We start from the raw sequence: 16,781 nt of genomic DNA on the forward strand, positions 1-16,781 counted from the left end.
TTACTAAGGGGCCCAAAGTAATCACTTAGACTATTAGATGAGTCTGACAGAAGGTAGGACGTATGCATGCCCTACCATCTGAATATAGAAAACTGAGACTCATCAATCCAGCCAGTCTTTTCAGTCTTCTCTGTCCAATTTTGGTGTGCCAGTGTGAATGTTAGCCTCAGTTTCCTGTTCTTAGCTGACAGGAGTGGTTTTCTGATGCTGTAGCTCACCTGATTCTGCATATCTTGGTTGTCATGAGTCGTTTTTTGACTTCCTATTAGACCCCAATATTGCTGCTATTCTGGGCAAAATGAGCTATTTGTCAACATATCTGTCTCTGTATTTATAAAGGTTGGTAAATGAAAATTTAAAAAGAGAAACACCTTTTAACAATGCTATGAATGTTCATGCTATGCTTCCAGAGCTTTGAACGCCACAAACACAACAACCAGCTGATGTGAGCTGAATCAGCCAGAGCTTAAACGAGTACTCTGTGACTCGCTGTGGCAATCAAACAAGATTCTCTTAAAACTGCACCGTCACATTAGCTCAGTACGAACTAACAAATGACCGCACATAACAAATGTTTGGGAAATGTGTTTGTGTCTTGTATGCCTGGGAAAAAAAAGAATGACCAATATATTAGATTTTTTAAAATAACCAAACATGTGAATCAGTGTTAAAAGTCCTATATAGGTTGGACTATGCTTCCTATCAACTCAAAGCAGTACGGCCATTCTCCTTCGACCTCCAGCATCAACAATGCATTTTCACTTAGACAACTCTTTCACTTTTTTGGACCATTTTCTGTTAACCTTATAAATGGCTTTTTTGAAAACAGTATTTGTTTTTTTTTTAAACTAAGAAGTAAGAAAGCAACAGACAGAAAATAGGGAAAGTTAGAGAAATTACTTGCAACAAAGGTTGAAAGCTGAAGAGGTGGGTGTTGTAATTATACAGTATGTGTGGTAAGCAGTCGACCAGTGAGAGCCCCAAATAACCCCTTTATCATATTGGCGACAGAATCATGTTAAATTTAGCTGAAACACAACCGGCTACAACAGAGTCTGACATTTCAGTAGTACAAGAAACAATATTGAGTTTTACTTTAAAATGCATTTATATTCACAACTTTAGTAAGATAAAATTGGCTAAATGGATGATGCAAAAGAAAAAACCCCAACTAAGTCTCTTAATTAAATTTTCTTGATGGGAAGCCACGGTTGAGTACACAGGATACTTTTGTGTCGGGCTGAGGCATGTTAATATTTTAGAGCATAACTAGCACACACTGCAGGGTGTTCAGCAGAAAAAAGATTTTATCTGTTTATACATGAGAGATACTTCAGGCTTTTAGAAACTCAGCATTTGTTTTAACTTTTATACTCTCTACTTACATCTAAAGTAAATATAGGTTTAAAGCTTTGACTTATATATTTTTATATATTTCAAACTAGTGTTTTCCAACCCGATTAACTGGCTGCATAGCAAAATGTAGACAAAGAAGGAAACATTATGGGATTAACATCATCCCAACAGACCAGAAATTTGCGCAGAGACAGTGCTTCTGAGATACCGCTGAACTACTTCACATGGACTTATTTAACAAGATAATGATGATTCTGCCTGGTAGTGACAGCTTCCTGCTGTATTCACACGAATTCTCCTTTATCTATTTTTAAAAATCACTTGTGCTCTCTGTTCTCTTTAAAAAATACTGATCATAAAGGAGCAGAAATTTGATCTAAGATCCCTCTCACAATTTATTGAAATGTCTTAACTTACCTGACAAATAAGGGTAATAGCATCAGCTGTCTTTTATGCTAACTAGCAAATGTTAGCATGTAGCACGGTAGACGTACTTGGTTAAGCTAGCTCAAGTTTACTGTCACAGAGCTGCTGATGACTTTATCATCAGTTTAGGAAATTAAAGTTAGGTGCTGCATTTCTTTTTTGTCAGCTCTCACTGTGTCTCACTGACAGTTACTTGTAGACAACTTTTAATTCAAAAAGCTTAAAGTTTTTTTTTTTTACATAATAATGTGGTACTACTATACAGAGTCAAGACAGTTTTAACTTAAACAGACTCATTTTTATATGCTTCGTTTGAACAGTTTCCCTGGCAAATATAGTCCAGATCAAAAATAGCCTGAGAAATTGAAAAAATAAAACAACAACAAGACGTTATATCCCTTGGTTTTGCTTTATTACTTCTGACTGCTTCCTTAAAATATTTTATGAATTAATTAAAAATGTAAAACTTTTGTCAATCACTAAATGATGGATGAACTGTGATGATGAAAGTTAAAAAGACAAATTCAATTCTATTTATCTAACGCTTGCTTCCGGTTCTTCTCGAATATCAGCTGTCCAATAAAATCAAGACAGAGCAGATCCTCTAACTTCCTAATATAAAGGATATTAAAACTAGAAAATTTCATATGCAAGCTCAATTGCCAGCCCCATGTCATATTATATCTGAGCAAACATTTTAGCTTGGCATCAAACTAAAGTAAACTAAATTAGCAATGACTGTGCTCTAGTCAAGTGAGCTTGCTCCTGGCTGTTGCGCAGGCTGCCTCATTGTCATGGTTTACTGCAAAACTCAGCAGAAATGAGCCAACATTAAAAACACCTGTTTCTTTTCCTGATTTACATCCAAACAGATCTACATATTTAATCTGAACACTCAGTCGTTTCAAGCTCCAGGCTCGCCATGCTGCAGTTTGACTTTAAGTCTCAGGTAAGTGTCTGTGAAAGGTTTCATACCTGTGACCGGTGCCTCGATGTCTAATATAGTTTTCTCCTGACGCAGGATAGCTGCTCCCTCATTGATGATTCGGAGCGCCACGGCCTCCTCCACACGACCTTCCTTGGTGAGATGGGCCTTCAGGAGATCCACGCGAGGTTTCCCTTCACAGTCAAACACTTCCTTCATCGTAAGGCGGTGGCTCAAGGGGAAGGGGACAGCTGAGGACAGAGCACAGGAACGCAGCGACATTTAAGCACAGGGACATCATGGTCACTATGGCTACTCTTAAAGAAATCGACACAATTTCCGACTGTTTTGTTGCCACTGTGCTGCATTATTATAGTAAACAGCCCTCAGGAATGATACTGACAACATTTTATTAAGGAACTCATGCAGCAATCATATAAGAGAAAACCCCAACCATGTTTTGACTGCAAGCAATACTGCACAGCTGCTTCATTCCATCTTTGTTGATGGTGTGTGCACTTTGGCATGAAGAGCATTCTTAAGAGCACAGTTTTCCTTAAAACAGAAAGAATCTCCCATGAAAATGCAAGGACTTCTCTATCTATCTATCTTAGCATACTGACAACTGTCCTTTATGTGGTTACTTGTATTTTCTGAGTGCCAGATAAAATATCTAAGCCATCTACTCATCCAACACTCTCCCTGGATCGCTAAAGCCTTTGGCCATTAAATGCATCAGTCACCTACCAGCAGACAGCCTGTGAAACTGTGAAATCCAACCACAGATCATTACTTCAGTGGCAGCAAAGGTTATTTATTAGACCTGGTGCCGAGCTCTGTGTACTCTAAATGCAAGCTATCAGGACCTGTGTATTTATGTTAATCTACACCTCATCTAGCTTAACAAAAATCACATGAGGTCCAGTGGCAGAATTCATTTGAAAAGCTAGACACAAACAAAAAAGCCTGCCAGATTTGTGCAGAGAATAGCAAACAGAGCCACTCAGCAGTGCCAAATAAAAAAAAGACAAAGGAAAAGTCTCAAATCTCAGGCTTATACTGAACATGACCAACATGCTCTTCAATAATGAATGCTTGACTAGAGGAATCTCAAAGTCGCCGCTCGTGGTATAATGAGGCAAGCCCCAGCGAGTGTTTTTAATGGGACTCAAATTTTTCACAGTGTGCAGCATGTATCTGTGATGGCAATGTGTACTTTGACACTTTACCAGCAAGTACAAACTCAGCACAGTCAGCACGGAGAGGAAGCGAAGTGAGCCTGTGGGGTATGTGGACAGTGCTCGCAAAGTATCTTTAAACGCCCTACCTGTTTATCCACAGGCTTTCGAAATGTCTGCATCTCCTGAATGTACTGGAACTAAGTAGCACTTGTCTTATGGTGAAAAACTCAGCAACAATGTCTCCTTCCAAAAGATAATGTCCCAGTTACTTAAAAAAAGAAAAAATCCACAAACCTCAGCGTGAACAATTTCAAATACCAACTATTTACTTTTATACTGAGGTACACGACGCAGTCTACCTCTACCCATGATGAGGGGCTTGCGCTCGTGGCAGTATTTAAAAATTAACAGCCTGATGTGCTACAAGTCAGTGCATGGGTCGACTGTGTGATAAGTTGCAACGATATTCTGAAGTCTTGGTCTGCAGTTTTCACAGACTGCACTTGGGTGAATCGGAATGCCGCAAGCTATGGCTGTGTGCACATGAAGTCAACCCAAACATCAGAGACCAACCAAAACAGACTTGTAATGTGTTAGTATTGTAAGTACTATCTACTGCTGTCCCATCCACTGCCCCTTCAGAGGACCAGTTGATGGTTGGAAGTGCTTTGAGAATCACCAGTTGAGTTACATCCACTGCCTTATAAACAAGAAAAGGCAGACATTGCTACAGGCAGGCCAGATGAAAATACGTCATTTTGATTTAAAGCTGATAATTACCATAAGTCAGTGTAGCATATCTGACAGATGGAAAAGATTGAAAACATAACCTGTGTTGAAATACATTGGCGTAGGTGCTATTATGTACCTTACATAACCATAAAAGGTAAATGTGGTGCAGGAGCCCAGATTACTCAGGAACCGTTCTTATTTCATTTTAAACTTCAAACTAGCACAGCAATTTGACTGTAAAATGAGCTGAAACGAGCCTCATGTGGATACTTTAAAAGGAACATTACGCTTTGTTTTTTTCTGTTTTGTTTCTTTTCTTTCTTTTTTGTGTTTTTTTTTAGCCGATTATCAGAAAAACCCAACAGAGATTATTTCGAGATAATCCTCAACGGCACATTTTAAAGAAACACACATATGTTGACACAGACATGTGAGCGGTCTCCTGATATAGATGTATGGTGGAGAGATGAAAAGCTGACTTCTGCTCAGCACCCGAGCAGAGTTGAACTATGAAATACTGTACGTTGCCGGGCAACAGCAGCAGCAGCTAACTGTTGGAGTACAGCCAGTAGCTGTGCTCCACAGAAAACTGGGATTTGCATTGGGGCTTCACGTAGATACAGTGATGCAAATGCTCACACATTGGTCAAACCTTAAGCTCACAGTTAAGAAGCCTCTGTGTGGAGTTAAAAGACATTCAGCTAAAGACGGCTAAGAAGAGCTGCCTCTCTGCACTGTTCAATTAATAATAAATGTATGGTGGGTTTATGTGTTTGTTAACCATAGTTTGTCTTGTTAAGTGCAGGATGGTTTCACAAAAGTAAACAGTGCAATTAAAAGATCCATAAAATAAAATAAAACAATGACATAAGTATTCTGGTTTATTGCCCATATTCTCTGCTATAGCTTGCTTTGTATGATATTCAGTGTCTTACTGTATGTACCACCTGACTGATGTTTTTATTTAGATGCTATCAGAGCAGGTCTGTTCTGTCAAACCTAACTACTGCCGCATCATGGCCATTAATAAATTACTAATGCCAATACAAGTATTTGTATGGTGTTACCAAAGGCTGACATGAATGTGACAAAGTTTTACACTGATATATTATACCTCGGGGTGAAATATAAGAGCGCACCTGCACTAAACAGCCTGTGGTGACGGTACTGTAGCAAGCAAACTGCACAGCCCAGCAGTTACTGTTACTGTACCACTTTAAATATGCTCTGTCGGATTAAGACATGTAAGACTAAAAGAGAACCAGCAAGAAACTGGCTGTGGTTTAAGTTGAAGCTATGTACACAGCAGGGATAAAAATAGCTTCGAGTAGCTTGTAGTGTCAGTGCTCGGTAGTTCACTACAAGCAGCGCACACAAAAACAGCAGGAAACGTCAGTCTTCTGGCTCAAAATTTTCACTACCTCAATAGCTTCCTTTGATCACCTGATGGATGCAAGATTCAGTTTCTTCTTTGTATTTTTTTTCTTCCAATTTTCAGTCTTTTGGGGATTGTAAAAATGGCTTTTACTTCTTTTTCAAAGTGGTGTGCAAGAATAGGAGAGCAGATACAAGTGACAAAAGACACATTCAGTGTCGGCCAAGCAATAACAAACCTTTATAGCACCTTGACAATTCAGAGCATGGAAAAAAAGAGGATTTTGAAAAATTATAATTCTTTCTCTATGATCAGCCAAATTAATCTGTATTAGAAATCACAGGTGAGGCTATTTAACAAGTATCCAGGGCACACAGCCTGAAAATGAAAGAAAATACAAAATACTTATCAACTCCTAAATCCTAAAGTGTTACATGACCATGTTACAAAAGCAGAAAACTGAGTCAGAATTCTTGGCTGTGTTACGTTCGCTGATATAAACCTTCTGTTTGACATATTTTTGAATTCCTGGGTGTCAGTGAAGCTGCGCCAGGAAATAACCACAATGGTTTTGTCACTGCTTTAAATTCGTGTTCAAATGTGCAGAAAACAGCACGGCAAATCAAAACCAACTTCTCCCTTTTATGATGGACGGCACGGAAACAGAATTCTGTTTGAAACCAAATATCCTGTGAAAAAGATGAAAGTACAGTAAAAGTATAATGAAACGAAAGTGTCCGCAGCACGAGACCGAAGCTATTCAGATGGCCTTTTAGATAAATCTCCACTTAAAATAAAGCTAGAAAACAATATTGTTCAGGCAGCTCAGGAAGAGTGTCTTTTTCCTTTTTAAAATTTTCTTCACGTGACACAGTTCATGTTCTGTAATCAATGACAATTTAAGGCTCGTTTGTAACTGCTAGTGCACGCAGTACATTTGTGCGCCTGCAGTCACTGTCATGTAAGTGCATCTCACAGTGCAGATTACTGTTTCTAAAACTCCGGGGGCTAGTTGTTAATGCTGACTGAGCTGCTCGGCCGTTATGATAATATACAGAATGTGGATACACACACACACACGCACACACACACACACACACATATATATATATATATATATATATATATGTGTGTGTGTGTGTGTGTGTATGTATTCAGGCAGAGTGCTGACTGTTGGCAGATCCACTGTAAAGAAGAGAGAGGGGGGAAAATGAGCAGGGCTAAGTGAGTTATGACAACCGTGGGCACTTTATCATCCTCCATTGATCCATCTACTGATTCAGCTTTTGGAATCCCCCCACACACCGCCACCCTTTTTTTCTAATCAAATTAAACCCTGACTTGAGCCCGGTAAAATAAACCCCCCCAATAAATGTCCATTTCATGCCCTCTCCCTCTTTTTGCTGGCCCCCGTCTAAGCCCCTGAAATCCTGCTGCATCACTGCTCCAGCTTCTACCACAAGCTCGGCAATTCAGCTGTTTTTTCCTCCTTCCTCCTCCTCCTCCTTCTCCCCCCACACTCTCCCTCTCCTCCCGTCGTGAGCGAAAGCAAGCGTACAGTCAAATCATGACAGATACGATTAAACATAAATCAGCGGGCACAATTAAAAATGTATTACACTTCATATTTCCTGGTGCTGCCCGTGTGCTCTGCTCGCTCTCCGCGGGGGCTGTGCAGCAGAGGAACCCGGATTGTTTATCAACATCAAAGCTTCACTTGCCCACTACCAACACCAACACCACCACGAACACAACTTGATGGCCGCATATGCACCATTAATGTGCGACACGTTCATAAAGCCCGCGTCCTGCCGATCCGCAGAGAGCTAAACACCGGAGGTGTTATGTAATACAGCCATAAGCACGCAGAAAATATAGGCTAACTTACATTTCACCATCCGATCCGTGGCGTTTAAGACGATGTCAGCGTTAGACATCTTCATGGGCAGTTGCTGTCTTCGAGGCTGAAGCTTTTTTTTTTTTTTTTATCTTCTGTTTCCTCCTGCTCCCTCTCCTTTAGGATGTACTCTCAGTATTTGTTGTCGAAATGCGGCTGATGCTGTGGCATCACTTAGATGATGCGCCCCCTCCGTGCGTCGGTGCTGCGCCGGGTAGGACTGCTGCTCCCCAGGCAGGGATGGATGCTGGGTGCTGGATGCTGTAGGAGCTGCTTCTGCTGTCCTAAGCTGTTAATGTGGGGGAGGATGCGCGGAGAGAGAGGGAGTGAGAGAGAGTGAGAGTGAGAGAGAGACGTGCACTATCCCGACATGGCGGTGAAGGGAACTCCCACGCAAATGTTTCACGGGACTGCCTGATGCTGCCATCAGATGGAGGCTGAGACGGGGTTGCCCCCACGCACGCACTACGCGCCATGTTTCGGTATTCTCGAAATTTATACGCCTGATAATGACAGCGCGTGGACCTCGGCTTAAACGTGTTAGACGTTCATGACAATCAGACGGGCTCGGTTTGATTCCCGCAGCGGGCACACGTGTGCGCCAAAAGCAGCAGTCGGGTGCATATGTTGGCGGAGACTTTTCACTTGGTGGCGACAAACCATCAGGTTTTATGCAAAGTAAGCAATCAAAGTAGCAACTTAGTCCACGGATCTTTCAAGGAAAATGTTTAATATGGTTAACTGTGGATCCTAATGATGAGATAATCACGTTTGGACACAGGAAAGGTAAATTAACGGGTTGTATGGTGATTACAATTTGCGCACTTTAAAATGAATGATATTTAATACTAGTCGTCTGATGCTCAGACTCATTTCCTTATTACGAATTGTAGTTCAGTTTTTAAGAAAAAAAAATCATCAATCTATAAATATGAACTCTTCACATGAAAATACCAGACTGTAAGGTCAAGTGTGTTGTTGCTTTCCCCACATCACCACACTCTTCATACTGTCAACCATGACACATATAATGGTTCTGTATTTTCATCTAATCTCGCAATTTAGTCTAGTTTCACATTTAACTCTGCACAAATTGTAGCCAGAACAGTTAGAGTTTTTAAAAAAATCGAGTTAAAATTATTTTCTAGTTTGGTAACACTTAACACGGGTAAGTGCATCATTTATGGCGCACATTAGCATGTACATTAGCATGCATGTAATTTATAAATATAGATATTTTTGTTCTTGATTGATCAACTAATTGTTTGTGAGTGAGTTAATAAAGGTTTTATAAATACTTATTTCACATTTTAATTCATGGTTAATTCAGGCAGTTACTAGTTGTTAAGTATTTTTGTGTGACCTCATTTAAAGTTAGGAGTATTTTTGCCTTTTAAAGTATTTAAAAATGAAAATTAAAGTACCCCAAGACTCGAGCAAGTCTCAGCTATCTTCACAACAGAAAAACGACTCACCCAAAGCACAGAGAGATACACAACACTCAAACATTTATTGCCACCGGAGGTTTGCACATTACTGAAATCTAGGTAGGACCAGAGTCTGAGTTTGTAAGAGGGGTTTAAGAGAAAGAGATGCACTGAGCTTAGAAACAAATCTCATATCTTAATCATTATATGTATATAAATGTAGATCTAAATAGTTTGTTAATCACCTACTCAGACTTTCGAAATGTTACCACGAGCACATTATATACAAGCTTATTAATCAAGAATAAACATTTATAAATGCATTTATAAATTACATACTAAATTGTATCATAATGAATCTGATAACATAGCAAAAAGCAAAAACAACAACAACCCCCAAACAAACAAAAAGCAAATCAAAGATGGAAAGGGGCATCATTTTTACTTTACTTGTCAGCAAGCAATCTGATAGGGAATGTACAAACAAGCATACATACGCTATACGATCACTATAGTGTGATTAAAAATAAATGTTACTTATTTTCTTTATAGGAAATCAAGTGAAGGATTTCACTTGAGTGAATGAGGATTATTCCTTTAGTTCAATCCATTGTGTTGGGTCTCTGCTTTCTGAAACACGAGACCAATTCAGTGTTTTATTTCATTGTTGATGTTGAAGTTCGTGCTGTTTCTTCCTGGTTCACCTTGGTTTCTCGTTATGTGCCTTCTCTGTCTTTCTACTACATCTCTGATAGTTTCCACCTGTATTATGGTTTCTCCTGTGTGAGTTGTTTGCCCTGTCTTAAATATTTACCCCCTGTGCCCTCTTCCAGCCCGTGCCTCACTGGGCTATCAGCTCTGTGTTCATATAATCTTATCTGTGTCTTTGTCCGAGTGTCTGTTTGCACTTCACCTGTCTCCCAGCGTTCTCTTTGCTCCTGTTTTAGTTTCCTGTTTTGTTTCACCTTTTTCTTTTTTGGACTTTGTACTTCTCTGGATTTTTGCAACAGTCAGATAAAAGACCCACTTTCTCTTCAGTTCACCTGATCTGGAATTTTGTCCTGTCTTGTGAATCTGTGACAAAGTGAGGGTCGTCTCTTTAGATTCTGAGTTATGGTTTCTTCCCATAATAATGGTACTATTTAATAGACTGTTGTTAGTCCTGGCTTATCCAGCTCACAGTCCACAATTCACAGATTATTATAATGTGTGAGGTCCACAAAGAAAGTGATACGTTTTCATGTTATTGTTTGGCTACACTGCACAAACTAATTAGAACTAAAATCCAAACACTCCAATGAGTCAAAGAGGCTTGTGAACAATTTTGGCAGAAATTAGACTGTTTCATATCAGGATTACTATGATTCTAGTTTTGTTTTTTCTAATCAGTTTTACTTTTGACTTTTAGTTTTCAGTTTAATTTTAATTTAGTTCCAGTTTCAGTTTTAGCTTTTTAAGTGTTAGTGTATTTAGAAAAATCAGTGCAAGTAAAAAAGAAAGAAAGAAAGGAAAACAGAATTTTTTCAAAGCAGCTGACTCACAATCTTGTAAGCTTTTAAAGTGTCAATATACACAGAGATCAACGCCTCTTCAGGCAAGTTCCGATTTGATTAGTTTGAATAAATTAACAAATACTAAACCTAAGGATGTTTCCTCTGCATTTTTTGCTTTATTACCTCTAAGATGGATTATGTTTTTGGTGGCGTTTGCATGTGTGCCTGTCACTCTGTCTGTAAACATGAAATGTATGCATCCACCAAGGTCTTCAAGGTCTACTTAATGATTTAGTGGTTGAAAAGTGACAAAAAGCCTTATGATTTAGAAAAAAAGGGTAAATATATTAGTATAAAGATTTCAAATAACATGTCACATTTGACCTCTCTTTCAAGGTCAGTAGATTGAGCTGAAGGTCAAAGGGATAATGCTATACGGAGCTCTTTAAACCTTTGTTTCTCACTGCCATTGTTTGAATTAACAACATATAGGCATATAATCAATGATATAATGATGCATTACTTTGGACCTCTGACCTTTTCTTCAAGGTCAAATAAGGTCAAACTTTCATAAAATATCTTTTATCTTTAAAATTATGGTTAAAATTCTACTACCTTTGTTTGTATTGGCAACATTTAGTGATACTGGGATATCTGCTTTTTAAATATCACATTGCCACATATCATATATCATGTCAGCTTTGACCTCTGACCTCACTTTTACATTTTATTTCTGCCAGTTATGTCAGGCATATTAAAATAAATTTCAAAAGGGCAAATAAGAAAAACCCACACCTCGCATTTGTTTCTAATGCACTACAAACATCTCAAAGTTCATTTAAAAAGAACACAGAAAACAAAATACAATAGTATTCCATTAAATGTAAACACTACCCAGGCAGCAGTACTTGGCACTCTTGAGGTGGTTCTTGTTTTATTAGTTGTAGTATATTTTATTTTAGGTAGTTTTCCAAGTTTACAAAATCGTTTCAGGTAGTTTAAAGTAATTTCAAAAGTCTCGTTTTTTTATTGTAGTTAACTAAAATGGGTTTTTTTTAAACTAGTTTTGGTTAACTACAACCTGTAACTAACCTTGTTATGACCACATATAGCCTTAAAAAGCATGAAAATATGTGGTGGATTTCATAGCATTTCTTTGCAGTTATTTATTTGTAAAAAATGTTTGGAATCATGTATGATTTCCGTTCCACTTCTCACGTGTACACCACTTTGTATTGGTCTTTCACGTGGAATTCCAATAAAACTGATTCATGTTTGTGGCTGTAATGTGACAAAATGTTCAAGGGGGCCGAATACTTTTGCAAGCCACTGTATAATCTGTTGGTCCCATGATTCATGGTGACAGTGACAGCATTATGTATCTTCTGCTATGTTAAGTGTATATTTTATATTATGGTGTAAGTATTTTGCTGAATTTCTATCTGTAAAGGTTGAGGGTGAACTTGAAAGATTCACATCATATGGAACAAACAAACTGGAAGAAAGTCATGGGACACGAGAGGTAAAAAAATCTCAAGTGAAACAGAGAAACAGAAACAGACTTCACAGATGTCATTTTGATTCATAACATTTTGAGCTGGATGGATGTTGATGCCAATCTCTGTCCAAGACAAGTTTTATTTGGTTTAGACATGAAACTTTATGGTTGCTTATACAGTCGTCACTTTGAAGACTCACCACTAGATGGAGCTCTAACCTTTATTTTAACTGCAGCAGCAGCAGCAACAGCTGGTTCTCTGGTACTGTTACATGAGGGGCAGCATTTGCTGCTTTGCATTATGAGACGTGATCATTTGAGAAGGCAGTGACACCGCTTATTTAGTGGCACAAGCTAAACAGTTGTTGATGTGATTTTGTCATGCTTTTTTGTCCTAAAACTGTCAGTCAAGACAACAGAGGCACTTCCTCGCTGACAGATGAGGCAGAACATGTGATGAGTGGCAGGATGAGTAATAAATCTCTAGAAACGGAACAAGTGTTGCTCATCAGGCAGAAAGCCTTTGCAGCTGTCAGGCTCACACAAGGTGTGACTGATTTAGGCCTATTCAGTGGGACAGGAAAACACTTCACACAAAATCCATACCACATTAGAAACTGAATTTTTTTTTCAAAAGTCACATGGTACTTGCACATGGTATGTCCTTGGAGTTGTCATTATTACCAGGACAGAAAAAAACAGAGTGGAGACGGTTTTCTGCCAATGTTCCTGTTTTTGCTTCACTTAAACACAAAAAACGAACAAATAAAAAAAACACCAAAATGAAAAATATTTTTTCAGAAACTTAATGCCAATCCCGATTTACTGCCTAAAAACATTACACGTCTTGTAATGACATATCCTTGGACGTGCAGAACCTAAATATTATTTTTACTGGCGTGCTGTCCTGGCACAACAGTAGGAGAAAACGGTACAGTGAAAGGAGCTGCATTATGTCCTGGAGTTTATCCAGCTGTAAGCTCCCACATAACTTAAGTCATTTTCTCGCAATCACATCACTAGGGCTTTCTGGCACTACTATCAAAATGCAGGGAGGAGAAGGGGGAATTACCAAAAGGGGGTCTATTTATCAACATCTCATACATTATATATTCTAAAAGTACAATAAAGTGTACTACAAATGTTGCTGGAGTTTAAGCATCTTTGGTCATGTCACCACACAGACAGTTCATCGAATCACAAGCCATGCTGCATGTGACTCATACAGATCATAAACTTCCCTTGCTTCATAAATACTATTGATTCCCAAGTTTAATAAAATGCTGATTCCCCTGTCTCTGTGTCTCTCAGTGTCATCCCAAATAGTTTAAAGAAATACTTATGTAAATATATACATACATATACATGTTGTTTTATTTCTGATAGAAAAGCTGTGTCATCCATATGTAATGCTCCAAAAACTAGCCTTTAATTTGGCTAAACTTCCTCACTTCCATTTTCTAAAACCACAGTACCACTATAAATAAAAATGTTTAATTATGCCTTAGGAGTACCTTAAAAAATCTCTGACCAATAGTCACTAGGGTTTGTTTTTTTTTAACCATGAATTACATGAGTATGTTGACACCACAGGCTCTGGCTCAAGAGTTGTTTTGTGCGTCAGCTCTTGAGCCAGAGCCCGAAGGCACTTAGATTAGTTCAACACGACGATCGGGAGCAAGAAGAAAGAGGGAAACCACCAACCTGTCTTTCTCCGAGCCCCCAAAATATGCCAACCTGCATCTCCGCGACTCGCTAATTAAACATTTGTAACTGATAAACAACAAGAAGAGTTGGCAGCGAGAACTGCTTGTCACCATGGCTGTAGTGACTTCTTGGAATCTCTGATAGGACTCCAGGCCTGTTGAAGCTAGCGCATAGAGATAAGGGGCAGAGTGCAATTGACACATAGGAGTTTTTACTAAATAGATAAAGTAGTCTGTGACATTTTAAAGCTGCTTGCATGTGTGAGAAAAACCAAACAACTGGAAAAAAACAATAATTCAAAGCATTTCCCCTTCCTGGCAAGGGAAAAGAAAGAGCTATTGGAACACTCCGCTCTAACAACTGGTTAGTTCTGGTGACAGATGATCTGTGGTATTTTAAGTGACGTCACCTGGCACCAAAGACCAGTCAGTATGAGAGAGCTTTGTTTCCAGTGGGTCCCATGGAGACATAAAAGTGTGCTTTTACGACTAATGTGAACTGCGATTATTAGGTGGCATGATTACATGTATTGATGTGGATATAGGTGAGAGGTTAAAGAATCCATATCTGAGAGAAAAAAGAAAAACTTGTATATGGTAACATGGGAGAGACACTCGACACGAAGCCAGTCTTTCAGAAATACCGTAGGTGGCATGTGCGAAGAGTGTTACAATGATTATTTAGGCAGTTTACAGGGCTTGTAATTGGAAAAAGCTGATGTTCATGCTTTGCTTGCTCCCGTCATCACTTACGTACCTCTTTCTGGGCCATCACTGGGGGCTTTCCTACAGCGCTGGTCATGTGTGCAGCTGGAGATGGAGGCCATGCAACGCTAATCCTCCACCCCAGCTCAGGAAAGTACCCGGCCTCCCTGTGCAGAGTGAAAACAACAAAGGGCTGAGTGTGGCTGCAGCCTCCGGGGTTCAGTGCACCCACCAGAACATGTCCAAGAGTCACAGCTTGCTGCTCACTCCTACCCATCTATCCATGCATGACTCTCCTAACCCATGATTTCTCTCTTTGATCCTCTTTTCAACCCGGGAAAAGCACGTATGATTGCGGGCTGCCGTGTAACGTTCCAGCCTTTTCCGGACACAAATAGAGGACTTTAGAAGGTTAAAAGGGAAGGACGTCTGCTACAAAAGAGTCAAAGAACACGGTCGCTTCATTTTATCCTACGTAAATGTAGAATAGCAGTGACATAGTCTGAAACCCTGAATGCAGAAAATGTAGAAAAGTGAAGCTCTAATCAGTTGTTTTAAAAAGGAACTGTAAATGTGGACATTAATGAACCATATCATAGCTAAGTTATCTGGAAAGTTAATTAGCCACACGTTCACGTGCTCACATGTATATTCATCTAACATTTATATCTGCATTACATTTTGTTAGTCATAAAAAAACACATGTCTGAGTAAGAAGTCATTAATGCTGTATACACAAACACCATAATTTATGAAGAGAGCAACGGCCTCTCTTTAATTTAATGTCTACTCCTCGAGTGTAGCTACAGTATAACTATCATGTGTTTAATCAAAGTGTAAGCAGGTTTATTGAAGCCAACTTTCATTCACTGTGAGTGCCATCATGATCAAGTGGAACAGTGGATATTCAGTTCATTTTTGGGCAGCCTCAGAGAAGATAGACACCCAGATCTGGATTTTTTTTTTTTTTTGCCACCATAGCTACAGCCTTGAGTTCTCGATCTGAACCATGTTGCTTGCTTTGATGAATTGTTCATGCTCAAAAGAGGGGATAATCTTTCAACGACTAAACTCAAAAGCAATAAGAGGTGTAAAAAGGCAGAACGTAAACAATATAGTGTAAATATATATTTGTATAATTTTTATATATATTTGAATCCCCATGTCACCAGAAAACGTGTGTTGAAATGTGTCTGCAATTAAATTTGGTGAGTACTGGGCAAAATGATTACATGTGGTGTTTAAGTGCCGCTTCCAGGTGTCCACAGTAGATCCATTGTAGTTTTGAAAGTGACTAAAAGCGGAATGTATTAAAGATGCATTTAATTATATTAATCCCAAGTCACATTAGGGTGAATCCCCGCTGCATTAACATTTCTTTGCTGAAGTGGAGAAGCTGTTAATGTCAAAATAACACACAGACACGCACACGTCACCCAACACTTCTTGAAGGGGATTTAATTTAATTTATGAGGAGTTAGAATGCAAAGTGAGACGCTCTTTTAAACAGATTTTCTTTTTTTAAAGGAGCCAATCGTTTCCTGGCATTTTATTTCAAATGTTTCCTGCTCGGAGAAATGTGTTTCGGAAGTATTCACGTCAGAGTCATTTCATCACGAGGCAAGTACTGAAAGAAGCGCAAAAACTTCAACAAAGTCCTTATTGTCAATGTTTTCGCACGCACAGAATATGGACTAGCCTGTGGGTGGACACCTTTATTGTGACCGAGTTTAGAGCACAAATACCGTGCGTAATTACGCATGTGTCGGCTTTTTGACTTCAGTGTTTACGAAGTGAGTGTCATGTTTATGAAAGCCGTAGCGTTATTTGTTTGCAGGGAGGTTGGCTGGCTACGGGCAGAGTTAGTCGAATACCCCCTCCTCTTCTCTCCCTCCCTCCCTCTCCCTCTCTTCAGCTGCCGCGATATTTTCCAGCTCTGGAGCCTCAACCGCAAAGCTCGATCGATTCGCATTGATTGTCCCTGACGAGCTGCTCCACTTTCTAGCCAATGTCAGCCAGTCTGCGATCGGGAAGGAGAGAAATGAAGGAAAATCTCTGCC

At 39.2% G+C, this 16,781-nt stretch overlaps 1 protein-coding gene across 2 annotated transcripts in view; it reads right to left on the bottom strand.

Annotated features, from left to right (window-relative positions):
- ppp3ca (protein phosphatase 3, catalytic subunit, alpha isozyme) overlaps positions 1-8,334 on the bottom strand; it is a 31,433-nt gene extending 23,099 nt beyond the window's left edge. Inside the window, exons 1-2 of one of the 2 annotated variants that reach the window (XM_084942310.1) lie at positions 7,884-8,334; positions 2,758-2,958 (exon numbers count right to left, since the gene is read on the bottom strand). In XM_084942310.1, coding sequence (XP_084798436.1) covers positions 2,758-2,958; positions 7,884-7,938 — 256 coding nt within the window. In that variant the 5' untranslated portion in view covers positions 7,939-8,334. The remainder of the gene's footprint in view (positions 1-2,757; positions 2,959-7,883) is intronic. The other variant, XM_084942309.1, reaches the window with a different exon arrangement.
- Positions 8,335-16,781: the final 8,447 nt, after the last annotated feature.

The sequence above is a fragment of the Perissodus microlepis genome, chromosome 10 (assembly GCF_051167445.1).
Source record: "Perissodus microlepis isolate ML-2025 ecotype Zambia chromosome 10, ASM5116744v1, whole genome shotgun sequence".
NCBI lineage: Eukaryota > Metazoa > Chordata > Actinopteri > Cichliformes > Cichlidae > Perissodus > Perissodus microlepis.